This window comes from Ursus americanus, chromosome 3, assembly GCF_024610735.1.
Source record: "Ursus americanus isolate L20-20 chromosome 3, mUrsAme1.1.p, whole genome shotgun sequence".
Taxonomy (NCBI): Eukaryota; Metazoa; Chordata; class Mammalia; order Carnivora; family Ursidae; genus Ursus; species Ursus americanus.
This window is the reverse complement of record NC_142129.1, coordinates 94,373,631-94,386,978: the sequence shown is the minus strand read 5'-3', so window position 1 is coordinate 94,386,978 and position 13,348 is coordinate 94,373,631. Positions and strand designations below refer to the sequence as shown.

Here is a 13,348-nt window from a genome sequence, read left to right as displayed (position 1 = left end):
GCTGCCACACTGGGGGACAGGCTCCTCCTCCCCCGAGGCCCCTGGGGGCTGCAGTATGCGCCCAGCAGACCTGGGTTCACATGGTTGGAAGGGAGGTCCCGAGAGACGGCCACATCTGTGCACGCCTGGGAAGAGCAGCCAGTGTCCCGGAACCTTTGGGGCGCTGCTCCAGGGTGAGCAGAACCCAAGGAAGCCCCTCCGCCTAAGGCAGCAGGGCAGGTGGGCAGGGTCCGGGGTGCCGGACGGGCCACCTGGGATCCCAGCACTCACCGTGCCCCACCTCTGCACATGGCCACGTGGGAGCCAACGCCCAAGGCCACAGGACAAACCAAACCAAACCACCCCGGTCTCAGGTCCTGCCCTGCAGGCCACAGACACGCTGCGCTGGGCAGCCTCATGTCCCTGCCCAGAAGAGGCAGGCAGGGAAGGGAGGCCCGGCTGGCCCCTGGCCTCTTGCACCGGGCTCGCGCCTACAGGACGGCACCTGTGCCTCGGGCACCTCTAGTGAACTGACCTGGATTCTGCCCTGGACACCCGTGCTGTCCATCCTACTGGCCACATTGACCGTGTTTCCCCAGATGTCGTACTGCGGCCTTCGAGCGCCGATCACCCCGGCCACCACGGGGCCAACGTTGATGCCTGCAAGACAGCCACGGAGTGCCATTAGCACCGGCAAGGCTTCCGAGAGAAGGAGCTGCCCCTCTCGGGGTCATGGATTCCTGGGGTCACTTAGCCCAGAGCCCCTTCCTGAAGCAGGGACCCACTACGTTGGGAAGAGGGGAACCCCAGTGTCTGCTCACACATGGACCCCCAGGCGCGGAGAGAGTCCCGTTTCCTGGAACAGCGACCCCGCGCCACCCGGCTGCTGGGAAGCCTGGCCTTTCAGGCTGTAGGATGGCAGTGTGTCCCCCGCACACTTTCCAAGAGTGACAGTCGCTCCTGACGGTTTCCCTGGCTGCAACCCTGCAGGGTGTGGGGCCCAAAATGGTTCAGTCTTTCGGGATGCTCTGAAGTGGGGAGCAGAGGCCCCCTTCTCTTCACGTGTGTGGCTCAGGGGCCAACTTGCCTGAGAGCGCCAATCACCCTGTGGCCATCCCCCAATGGGGCTTCCTGGTCCTGCTGATGCCATGTCACCTGTCCCCGTTCTGTACCCACGCACAGAGGACAGGGGTGCCAATGATGTCTCAGCCACTGGCCTCTTCAGTGCCTCAGGCCCGGCAGCAGGATGGCCCTGGAGCAGAGCCGGGGACCCTGACAGGGGCCTGAGGGGCCGCTCCTCCCGTGGCTGCTGGGGCGTGGACCAGACAGCCGGCCTGCTGGGTGGAAGGGCCTGTGCTGGCACCCAACCCGGTCCCCTGGGGTAGGGGGCAGGAACAGTGTCTGTTTCCCAGCACGTCACTACACGGATCGTGGAGCTCTGGCCCGAGGACAGAGCTGGAATGCGGGCCCGCAGGCCGGGTGGGCAACAGGCCTCAGGCAGAGCTGGGCTGGGGAGCCTCAGAGCACACCCCCCGCCCCAGGCTCTGGCGGACCCCCGCGGCTGCCCTCACGCCATCCCGGCTCTTAGATACTTTTCTGAACACTAGACGCCTGAATTCTAGAGCCACCCCTTGGGGGCATTTTCCTCCAGCCACGTGTGGACTCAGAGGTGTTTCGAGAGCTGGACGGCGCCCCTTTGGGTCCTCGGTCCCAGGGGCCGGCGCTCAGAGGCAGGGTCCCTGCATTCTCAGGCCCTCCCTCCTGGGGCCCGGACACTGGTGGGGGGTGGGGTGCCGCCGCCCGCAGCCACGTACCGACACGGAGCACAAAGTCGTTGTAAGACTGGTAGTTGATTTCATCCAGGACGTCGAACATCTCGATGGCAAAGTCCGCCAGCGTGCTGAGGTGCGAGGAGATGCACTTCTTTGCCTGCACGTGAGCAGACGGGGGTTACCACGTTGGGGGGGTGTCGGGGCAAGGTTGGGGGCCGGGGACGCTCAGGGGGCACCCTGTTGTGCCCATGGGGGGATCAGGGACCGGACCCCACAGGCATGACAGTGCCCACCGCCTACAGGCTGGGTGCTGGCTTGGTGTCAGCCCCTCGGCGGGCTGGACCTGCCTGCGGGCAGGGGCGGGGGGCAGCGGCGGTGTGTGGGACACGTGGTGCACAGGGAAGCCGGGCAGTCTCCTGAGCCCGTGGCTCCCATGACTTTGTGCTGCTCACACAGCCTCTCTCGTGCAAAACATTGGCAACGGTCAATTTTCCTCTTTTGGTTAGAGTCCTGTCGGCCGCGCTCCCTCACACGGTTCCCCTCCTGGTCACCTCCTGCATTAGGACCTTCCTTACCACTGAAGCGCCCGCAGTGACCCACAAGACTTAACTAACGTCCGCAGTCTATGTTAGGCTTCACTGTGTGTACATCCTGTGGGTTTTCACAAATGCAGAATTTTGTGTGCCCACAATTGTACTTAGCATACACAGAGCAGCTTCATTGTGCATCCCCCCCGCCTGATGCCCACGTGTTCATCCCCCTCCCCCAGCCCCCTGGCAAACCCTGATCCTTCTAACATGTCCATAGTTGTGCCTCTCCTAGAATGTTCCTTAAATGAAATCCTATAGCATCAGCCTTTTCAGCTTGGCTTCTTACAGTAATACACGTTCAAGTTTCCTCCTCGTCTTGCGGTGGCGCGATCGCACATTCCTTTTTAGCGCTGAGGACCACAGTGCGTTATCCGTTCACCCAACGAAGGACATCGCGGTTGCTTGCAAGCGTTGGCAATTATGAATACAGCTGCTGTAAACATCCCTGTCAGATATTCTGTGGAAATAAGTGGTCCGCTCCTTTGCGTAAATGCCAAGGAGCGTAACCGCTGGATCGTAGGGTAAGAGTATGGTTCGTTTGGGAAGAAACGGCCAGACTGTCTTCCAGAGAGGCTGCATGGCTCTGCGCCCCCACCAGCAACGGGTGGGTGTTCCTATCTCTCCGCATCCTCACCAGCGCTGGCTGTCCTCAGGGTTCTGGATTTGGGCCGTTCTGATCAGTGGGTAGCAGTGTCTCGTTGTCTTAATGTACATTTCCCTGATGACAAGTGATACGAAGCGTCTCCCCACGCGTACCCGTCGTGGGTACCTTCTTCAGTGAGATGTCTGTTCAGATCTTTTGCCCACTTTTTAATCAGGTTGTCTGTTTTCTTATTGTTGAGTTTCGAGAGTTCTTTGTATATTTTAGTTCTATTTTTTTAAGTAGGTTCCACGCTCAGCGTGGAGCCCAAAGCAGGGCTTGAACTCACAACCCTCAGATCAAAACCTGAGCTGAGATCAAGAGTTGGACACAACTGACTGAGCCACCCAGGCGCCCCAGGAGTTCTTTGTATATTCCAGATCCAAGTCCTTTATCAGATAGCGGTTTGCAAAGATTTTCCCTCAGTCTGTGGATTGTCTTTTCATTATAGTATCTCCCACACAGAATTTTAAATTCTTAATTACATCCAAGGTAACAATGTTTTCTTCCATGGATCGTGCTTTTGGTGTTGTATCTAAAAACTCATCACCATGGGGCGCCTGGGTGGCACAGCGGTTAAGCGTCTGCCTTCGGCTCAGGGCGTGATCCCGGCGTTATGGGATCAAGCCCCACATCAGGCTCCTCCGCTATGAGCCTGCTTCTTCCTTCCCACTCCCCCTGCTGTGTTCCCTCTCTCGCTGGCTGTCTCTATCTCTATCCAATAAATAAATAAAATCTTAAAAAAAAATAAAAAAAAAATAAAAACTCGTCACCAAACCCAAGGTCGCCTAGATCGCCTCTTATACTACCTTCTAGATGTTTAATACGTCTGCCTTTTACATTGAGGTCCATGATCTATTATGAGTTAATTTAACACGTTTTGTGTTAACATCCAGCTATATATAGATAGACGGGCCGGTGTCCCAGCCCTGTTCGTTGAAGGCTACCTTTGCTCCATTTGCTCTTTCGTCAAAGATCTGTTGACTCTACTGATGAGGGTTCCTGTCTGGGCTCCCGATTCTATTCCATTGATCTAGTTGTTTGTTCTTCCCCAACGTCGCACTGTGTCGATCATGGCACCCTTTCCAGTTGACCTTGAAGCCAGCAGTGTCAGTCCTCCAATTCCATTCTGTTTCTACTGTACTGTGTTAACTTACTCTGGGTCTTTTGCTTCCATGTAAACTTAGGATCCGTTGGTCAACATCACAGAATAACCTGTTGGACTTTTGAGTGGGATTGTGTAAATCAATTCGGTCAACTGACGACAACTGACCTCTTGACCGTGAGTCTTCCTACGCTCAGAGGAACATTACCTCCCTGCTTAGTTGGACCTTCTTTGATTTCTTGCATCAGAGTTTGAGTTTTCTTTACAGAAATACTGTTGTAGTTATTTTGTTAAACATGTACCTAGTACTTAATCTGGGGGGGGGGTGCTACTATAAATGGCATTGTGTTTTTAATTTCAAACTCCACTTGCTTATTGCTGGAGTGTAGGGAAATGACCTGTTAATCCTGTATCCCGCTACCTTCCTATGGTTACTTATTATAGACATTTTGTGGATTCTTTTTTATTTTCTACATAGATAATCATGTCATCTATGAACAGAGACAGTTTTATTTCTTCCTCCCCAGTGTGTGTACTTTTATTTCCTTTTCTTGTCTTACTGCACTAGCTAAGACTTCCAGTACAAATGTCAAAAAGGAGTGATGACAAGGGGCATTCTTGCCACGCTCCTGATCTGAGGGGGAGGCTTTGTTTCTCATCAAATATGATGGAAAACTACAGGGTTTTTGTAGTTGACAAGGTTTTATTTGTAGAGTTTGCTCACAGTTTTTTTTTTTTAATGTTATGTTAGTCACCATACAATACATTAGTTTTTGATGTAGTGTTCCATGATTCATCGTTTGCGTAAAACACCCAGTGCTCCATGCAATACGTGTCCTCCTTACTACCCATCACCGGGCTAACCCATCCCCTCCCCGCCTCCCCTTTGAAGCCCTCAGTTTGTTTCCCAGAGTCCATAGTCTCTCATGGTTCACCTCCCCCTCTGATTTCCCCCCCTTCGCTCTTCCCTGCCTTCTCCTAATGCCCTCCATGCTATTCCTTATGTTCCACATATAAGTGACACCATATGATAATTGTCTTTCTCTGCTTGACTTATTTCATTTAGCATAATCTCCTCCAGTTCCATCCCAGTTGATGTAAATGTTGGGTAATCATCTTTTCTGATGGCAGAGTAATATTCCATTCTATATATGGGCCACATCTTTATCCATTCGTCTGCTGAAGGGCATCTCGGCTCCTTCCACAGCTGTTGGTGGGAATGCAAGTTGGTACAGCCACTTTGCTCACATTTTTTTTTAAATCACCAATGGGTGTTGGATGTTGTCAAATGATTGTTCTGCATCAAGTAATTGACATGATCATACATGATTTCTCTTCTTTATCCTGTTGATATAGTAAATTTCATGAACTCACTTTGAAATGTTGCACTAGCCTTGATATCTTGATATCTAAATCCAACTTCTTTGTGGTCTATTGTTCTTTTCCTACAATGCTGGATTCAAACTGCTAATATTTGTTGAGGACTTATACAAAGTTTTCTCTACTGATGAGAAATACTGGCCTGTGATTTTCCTTCCTTGGAGTTTATTTGGTTTTCATATTATTATAATACTGGACTCATAGAATGAGGTAGAAAGAAATGAGTTAGAAACTTCTACTTTCTGGAAAAGATTTTAGAGAATTGGTATAATTTCTTCCTTAAATGTTCAGTGAACCCATCTGGGTCCACTCCTGTTTTGGAAGGTTACTAATTATTGATTCAATGTCTTTAATAGATATGGGCCAGTTAAAATTTTTTATTTCCCCTTGTTTGAGTTTTCATAGATTGTGGCTTTCAGGGAATTGGTCCATTTGATCAAATTATGACATTTGTGGGCACAGAGTTGTTCATAACATACTTTTTTGCCCTTTGGTTCAATACAAGTGGCCTTTCATTTCTAATATTAGTAACTTGTATTTTCTTTTTTTCTCAGCATGGCTAAAGGTTATCAACTTTATTGATTTTTTCAAACAGCCAGCTTTTAGTTTCATTGATTTTCTCTTTTTAAAATATTTTATTTATTTATTTATTTATTTATTTAATTTATTTATTTATTTATAGCATGAGCAAGGGGAGGGGCAGAAAGAGAGAGACAGAGAATCTCTAGCAGTCTCCATGCTAAGCACGGAGCCCAACGCTGGGCTCTATCTCACAACCCTGAGATCATGACCTGAGCCAAAATCAGGAGTTGAATGCTTAACTGAGTCACCCGGCACCCATCATTGATTTTCTTTAGTGCTGACCTGTTTTCAATTTCATAGATTTGTGCTCTGATTTTTTTCTCCCTATGCTTTCCAGAGATTTATGTTGTTCTTTCTATAGTTTCCTAAAGTGGGAGCATAGATCATTGATTTTGGATTGCTCTTCTTTTCTAATATAGGACTTCCGTGATATAAATTTCCCTCGAAGGGATGCTTTTGCTGCATCCCCAAGACCTGATAAACTGTATTTTCATTTTTATTTAGTTCAAAACATGTTTAAACTTCTGAGATTTCTTCCTTGACTCCTGTCATTTAGACAAGTGTTGCTTAATCTCCAAATATTTTGGAAGTTTCCAATTATCTCCCCATCAATCGATTTCTAGTTTAATTCCATTCTGGTCTGAGAACATACTTTATATGACTTCAATGGTTTTAAACTTGTTAAGGTGTGTTTTGCAGCCCAGAATGTGCTCTATCTTGGCAAATGTTCCCCATGAGCTGCAGAAGAATGCGTGTTCTGCTGTTGCTGCATGAAGTTGTCTGCAGGTGCTGATTTTATCCAGGTGCTGGATGATGGTGTTCACTTCAACCATCTTTGCAGATGCACAGCCACCTGGATCTGTCAATTACTGAGAAGGGTGTTGAAGTCTCCCAACTATAATAGTGGGTTCACCTATTTCTCCTCATGGTTCTATCTGTGCTTTGCCTTGCATATTTTGACCCACTGTTGTTAAGTGCATACATGTTAAAGACTGTTATGTCTTCCTGGAGAATTGACTCCTTTATCATTTTGCAGTCTCCCTCTTTATGTGTCTGATAATCTTCCTTGATCTGAAGTTTGCTTTGTCTTTTTTTTTTTTTAAAGATTTTATTTATTTATTTGACAGAGATAGAGACAGCCAGCGAGAGAGGGAACACAAGCAGGGGGAGTGGGAGAGGAAGAAGCAGGCTCGTAGCGGAGGAGCCTGATGTGGGGCTTGATCCCATAACGCTGGGATCACGCCCTGAGCCGAAGGCAGACGCTTAACCGCTGTGCCACCCAGGCGCCCCTGAAGTTTGCTTTGTCTTAAGATTGCTACCTAAATTTTGTTTTATTAGTGCTAGAACGGTACTCCTTCTACACCGTTTGTTTTTAAGATATCTGTGTCTTTATATTTGAAGTGTTTTTCTGCGGCAAACCTAGTTTGGTCTTGTGTTTTGGTCATTGTCAGTCTCTTTTATTTGGCATATTTATATTCACATTTAGAGTGATTATTGATATATTGAATTGGTATCTCTCATATTTGTAACTGTTTTCCATTCATTGCATTTTCTTTTTTTACATCTTCCTTTCTTCTCTTGCCTTTTTTTTTTAGGGGGAACCTGAGGACTTTATTCACGATTCTGCCTTGGGAAAGGGGAACACTCTATGGTGCTGGGCTGGCAGGAGTGGGGTGCAGCTGGTGGGGAGGGGGCAGGGCCAGTGAGGAAGAGGCAGGGCTAGTGGGGAGGGGATCAGTGGGGCAGGGCAGGGCAGGGCAGGGCTGGAAAAAGCCCCCGTGACTGGCCTCAGTGCTGACTTTCCACGGGCGACTATCTGGAGAGAGCTAGCCATTGAATGGACAGCCCACAGGACACTGGCCTGACCCAATGTTAGGGCAGACTGGGGCTCAGAGCAGGGAACCTGCCCAGAGTCCCTGAGAAGTTTGGGACAGAGCTGAGACCCAGCCCCTGAGCAGCAAAGCCCCAGACAGCACTCACCTTGGTCCCGGTCGTGGGCGCTAGTCCCACCGCAGCCATATAGGTGCTCCCGATGGTCTTGATCTTCTCCAGGTCCTTGTAGAAGTCTTTGTCCATGAGCTTTGTTTAAAACACGAAACTGTTAAACGTTACATAACATCCGAGAGAAGCCACTGTGGGAGCAACCCAGGGCGGACAAGCCTATTCTGGGAAGCAGTGTGTCTCCTCTGTTGTGGCCACCAGACAAGGTCTGGGCCGATCTGAGGGGCTCCAGCAAAGAGGAGCCCAGGAGGGACCATGCAGAGTACCCCATCCTGCAGCAGCGACCTCAGGCTCACCCTGGAGGAGACGCCCCAGGGCAGGGAGCACAGGTAGTGCAGACCCCAGGCTCCTGCCCGCCCGTCTCGGAGGTGAGGCCGCCAGCCAAGCCAGCCTTTACTGGGTAGGGGACAGGAGCCAGCACTGGCTGGCAGAACTCAGTGCCTGTGGGCGGCAAAGGCCCCTCCTCTACGGTCAAGGTTGGTTTGGACCCCCCAGGGGACAGAATGCGTGCATCTCTTCCCAGTTCCGTGTGCCGGGGGGCCCCCACAGGGCATCATTCAGGGGCGGTCCTCACCTCGTCAAAGTCAGCGATGATCTCATTCAGAAGGCGCAGACACTCCACCCCCATGTTGTTGCCATCCAGCTCGATGTAGAAGTCATCAAAGTTGGGGATGGAGGCGAACATGACGCCCACCTGTGAGTAGGACTGGTAGTACAGGTCCTGGGGACAAAGGTGAGGTCAGCCACGGTGCCGGGGCAGCACGTGTGGGCAGGAGAGGAGGGTGGCAGGGAAGGATGCCCCGGGGGCCCAGCCCGATGAACACAAAGCCCTGGGAGCTTCTGGGCTTTGCCGGTCAGGCTGAGCCGCGGGCCCTGTGCCTTTAAGATCTAAAACGCTGACCAAGCCTCATTATTTCTGAGTCGGCACACGTGAGCCCTGTTCTATGGGTGGTTCCAGAGCCTCCCTCCGTGGCCACTGCAATTAGGAAGCTCGGACCCACCCAGCTGCCCTAAACACGGGTTTCTTGAAGCCCATTCTCCCTCCATGTGGGCTGATGGGTGCTCTGCTCTCTCCCGGACCAAGAGTGGGGACTTCCTGGCCCCCGGAGCCTCCTGCTGCCCGGGGGGATGGGGGGTGGACAGAGAGGGCCCCACTCAGCCTTGGTGCATCCGGGGCTCAGAAATAGCCATGCTTTGCAATTTCAAGCAGAGACATGATGGGAGGGTCCCTCTGGGTGGGACCTCCAGCCGCAGACCCGTGACCCCTGCCAGAGCCGCCTGGCATGGCAGACTCACCATGTTCCGGGGGTTGGACATGAGGAAGTGCTGGGCGACGTGGGCTGGCAGGAGGTTGAAGAGAATCCTCTTGTTGTCCAGCTTCACCCTCTCCATGTCGTCCCTCTCCTCCTCTGCCTGGGGGGCAGACCCTCTGTGACCCACTCGGCCTCTTCCCCTCACTCAGCACCCCCTGTGGCAGACTCCCCCAGACCAGGCCGACCAGGACCCTCAACCCCTCCCAGCCAGGCCCCGTGTGGGCGTCTGAGTGCCTCGGCATCACGGGTCTCGGCAGACCCAGGAGTCCAGCCAGACCCCCAAGCTGGACCTCTGATGGGGCTCCTGAGCCCCTCACTCCCGGGTGACCCCTGCACTGCCTTCTTCCCCTACGTGATTTTCTGTGGGCCGGCCGACCCCTATCTGCTCCTTGGCGATAAGCCCCCACCTGCCCACACCGCACCTGTCCCGATGGCTCTAAATGACATCTGCCTCACCGCTGTTCACAGATGCCATGAATCACCCTTCCTACAACATCCGGCTCTTTCCAATCATCCGAACGAGACTCCCAGGGTGCCGATCTATAGTCTACACAGGCCAGTCTCCACCTCTGCCCCCCCCCCTCCAGGCAGAGCCACTGCACCACGGGGGTCCAGAGGCGCCACGGATTTCTGGGTAAGTCCCCGCCCTGATCAGCTGGAACTTTCAAAGGACAGACAGTGGGGGGTTTACCCCACTTCCAGGGTACGCTCCCCCCACATTCTGGGACCCAGACACCCGTAGCAGCTGACACACGAGCCTGCTCCCAGGTAACACTGGTCCCCAGGCAGCTTCTGATATTCTGTCCCCAGAACATTCATGCGCACCTGCCCCCTGTGTCAGTCACGTGGAACACGCAAAGCCAGGCAGCCGACCCCATTTCCTCTAGAATCTCCCCACCTCCAGCAGCATTCACATCCTGGGCACTGAGATAGGGAGATCTACAGGGACCTGGGTTTGGGGACAGATACAGCACCAACGGGGCTCAGCCGAGTCCAGACTCCCCGGAGCAGGGGGTGCGGGCCAAGGGGGCCCTCCCAGGGTATGCTGCTGGGCAGGTGGAGGACCTCTGAGCCACAGGGACTTGCACAGACTAATGATACCAGCACCAATGTCCCCGCGCCCTGCATCAGCCACACCAGCCCTTAGACACCGAAGCCACCAGATGGCCATTGGTCACTCATCCTAGCTCCAAACCTGGCACCAGCCCGACCTGTGAAAGGAGCAGTTTGGGGAACATTTCTAGGGCTGGATCAGCCTTACGGACACTGGCCTCTGGTGGTGGTGACAGTGGCACAGGGATGCCTGTTGGCAGCCTGCAGCCTGGCCATCAAAGCTAGGGCTTGAAGACACCACTCCCCAGTCCAGTCCTGCTTCAGGATCCTTATCTGGACGGAAGTGGATGGAAAATCCCCAATTTCAGGGTCCCATTCTCACTTATCGAGGGTTAGGACAGCGTGTGCTACTCACTAAACCTGGAATTGTCCGCTCCTGTCAATTCAGTACAACCTGCACCAGTTAAAGTGAGAAGGGGTCGGGGCACCTGGGTGGTCAGCTATTAAGCATCTGCCTTCGGCTCGGGTCGTGATCCCAGGGTCCTGGAATCGAGCCCCACATCGGGCTCCCTGCTCGGCGGGAAGCCTGCTTCTCCCTCTCACACTCGCCTTGTTGTGTTCTCTCTCTCGCTGTCTCTCTCTGTCAAATAAATAAATAAAATCTTTAAAATAAATAAAGTGAGAAGGGGTGACTCCCAGAGGCAGAGCTGCAGAAGCCAGGCACAAGGACGAGGATGCCGGGAGCACAGGAGACGGCCAGCAGCCCTGGGCCTCCCTGGGCGCTGTGCAGGGGAAACGACCATGGACGGGCCACAGGGCCATGAGTTATCAAGGAGCCTGGCCAGAGGATGGGCTTTGTCCTCCTCCTCACAGCACGCAGTCAGGCAGCGAGGGGCACGGGAGAAGGAGCCCAGGAGCTACAAGACTGGTGGAGATGAGGCAAGGCGGCCTTTGCAAGAGGGAGGCTGTGGCCGTGGGAGAAAGGGAGGCATCAGAAGGAAGCCGGGAACCTCTCCAAGGACACGTGCAATTCATTACCTTTCAACGCACGTGCATGGACAGACACAAAAGAAAGTTTTTTGCAGGATAAGATAAAGAGGAAGTCAATATTTCTACGAGAGTGGTTTTATTTGTTAATGGCATTAAAATTTTTGCTCTCCCCTAAATATCATTAGTGTTAAGGGTACTTCAAAGAAAGCACCGTGAGTGAGTGCACTTGACTTTGTATAATAAAGAATCTTGGTTTATCACTTTGTGAGCAAAAGCTTTGGTTCTAAGTTCAGTTTCTTTTCGACTGACTTAGCATTCACTGACATTCATAGTCCAGCGGAATAGCAAAAAATCATTCTGCTTTTTAATCCATCCACCAATGCAAAGGTTTATGGTACATGTGACAAATAAATGTCCATCTTACAAATTAAGCAGAAGAAGTATTATTGTATTTTTAACAAATAAGATGAAAACCTACTGAATTCTCTTTTTGTGAGATTTTCCTACCAGCCAGGAAACCCGAGTATTGGTGAGAAAGATCTGGTGTAGGTGACATACACTATTCCTGTCCGCACATGAGAGACATGACCAACACCCCATTTTTAAGCGATTCCCTCCGCAGTGGAGCTTGTTTCAAAAGGCATTTCCCGGGGCGCCTGGGTGGCACAGCGGTTAAGCGTCTGCCTTCGGCTCAGGGCGTGATCCCGGCGTTATGGGATCGAGCCCCACATCAGGCTCCTCCGCTATGAGCTTGCTTCTTCCTCTCCCACTCCCCCTGCTTGTGCTCCCTCTCTCGCTGGCTATCTCTATCTGTGTTAAATAAATAAATAAAATCTTTAAAAAAAAAAAAAGGCATTTCCCTTCTCGTACGTCAAAATCCAACCTGGGACATTAAAGGACAGAATGTAGGAGCTGACATCTCTGAAATTACTTCCCGGGGTGCACCTACAGACAGGTACGTGGCACCCGAGAAGGGCTCGTGGGCTGGGGGCACGGTCTCTCCACAAGCAGAACAAAACAAAACAGCATAACCTGACAAGACCCAGATTTGCTGACACAGATGACCAGTGGGCTGCATGTGCAGTGACTGTCACCGTGACCCCCATGAAGCACTGCAAAGACTTTTTACCCAAACAACCAGACCAGCACAGCCTTCCCAGTGCCTGGAATCAAGGACATGCTCACTCAGAATGAACAGCCAGTCACACTCTGCTGGGAAGTGATGTCCCTGTCTCCTCCTGGAGGTGACACCTGGCCGGAGGCAGATGGCCACTGCCAGCTCATACTTCAAATAGTAGGAAACTGCATTTCTTAATTTCCAGAACACTCACCACGAGCAGAGCTGCTGATGCTGCACTAGGGTCCTCCAGAGAAAAGAACCAACAGGACACGTGCAGACACAAGAGATTTATTACCAGGACTTGGCTCACGAGATCATGGAGGCTGAGCAGTCCCACCCTCTGCTCTCTGTAATCGGGGTGCCCAGGAGGGTCAGTGGTGATTCCTATCCAAGCCCAAAGGCCTGAGAACCAGGAGAACCAAGGGCAGAAGACCAATGTCCAGCTCAACCGTCCACCAGGAGGGGCTGGAATCTTCTTTTGCCTTTTTTGTTCTATTCAGGCCCTCAACCTGAACTTATCTAGGCCCCAAAAAAGGGAACAAAATGCTATTTATGGTATACGAGAATACTCAGCACCCAGAAACTAAAATACGCAATGCCTAACATCTAACTAAACATTAGCAGATACAGAGAAGCAGAAAAGTATAGCTCAGAATGAAGAGGGAAACAGATCAGTTGACATCGATCTACAGGCGTACAGTCAGTGGGCCGAGTTAGGCGATTTATTCAAAAAGCTGGAAGAAACATGGTAAGTAGAGAAAGAGGAGACAACGAAAGTAGTCTCCAAATCTAAGTTCTAAAAATGAAAACTACAAAATCTGAG

The 13,348-nt window shown here is 51.6% G+C and overlaps 1 protein-coding gene across 1 annotated transcript in view; it reads right to left on the bottom strand.

Moving 5' to 3' along the window:
- ADCY1 (adenylate cyclase 1) overlaps positions 1-13,348 on the bottom strand; it is a 117,249-nt gene that overhangs the window by 8,775 nt on the left and 95,126 nt on the right. The window contains exons 15-19 of the mRNA XM_045793578.2: positions 9,346-9,462; positions 8,624-8,770; positions 8,029-8,127; positions 1,794-1,908; positions 515-639 (exon numbers count right to left, since the gene is read on the bottom strand). Coding sequence (XP_045649534.1) covers positions 515-639; positions 1,794-1,908; positions 8,029-8,127; positions 8,624-8,770; positions 9,346-9,462 — 603 coding nt within the window. The remainder of the gene's footprint in view (positions 1-514; positions 640-1,793; positions 1,909-8,028; positions 8,128-8,623; positions 8,771-9,345; positions 9,463-13,348) is intronic.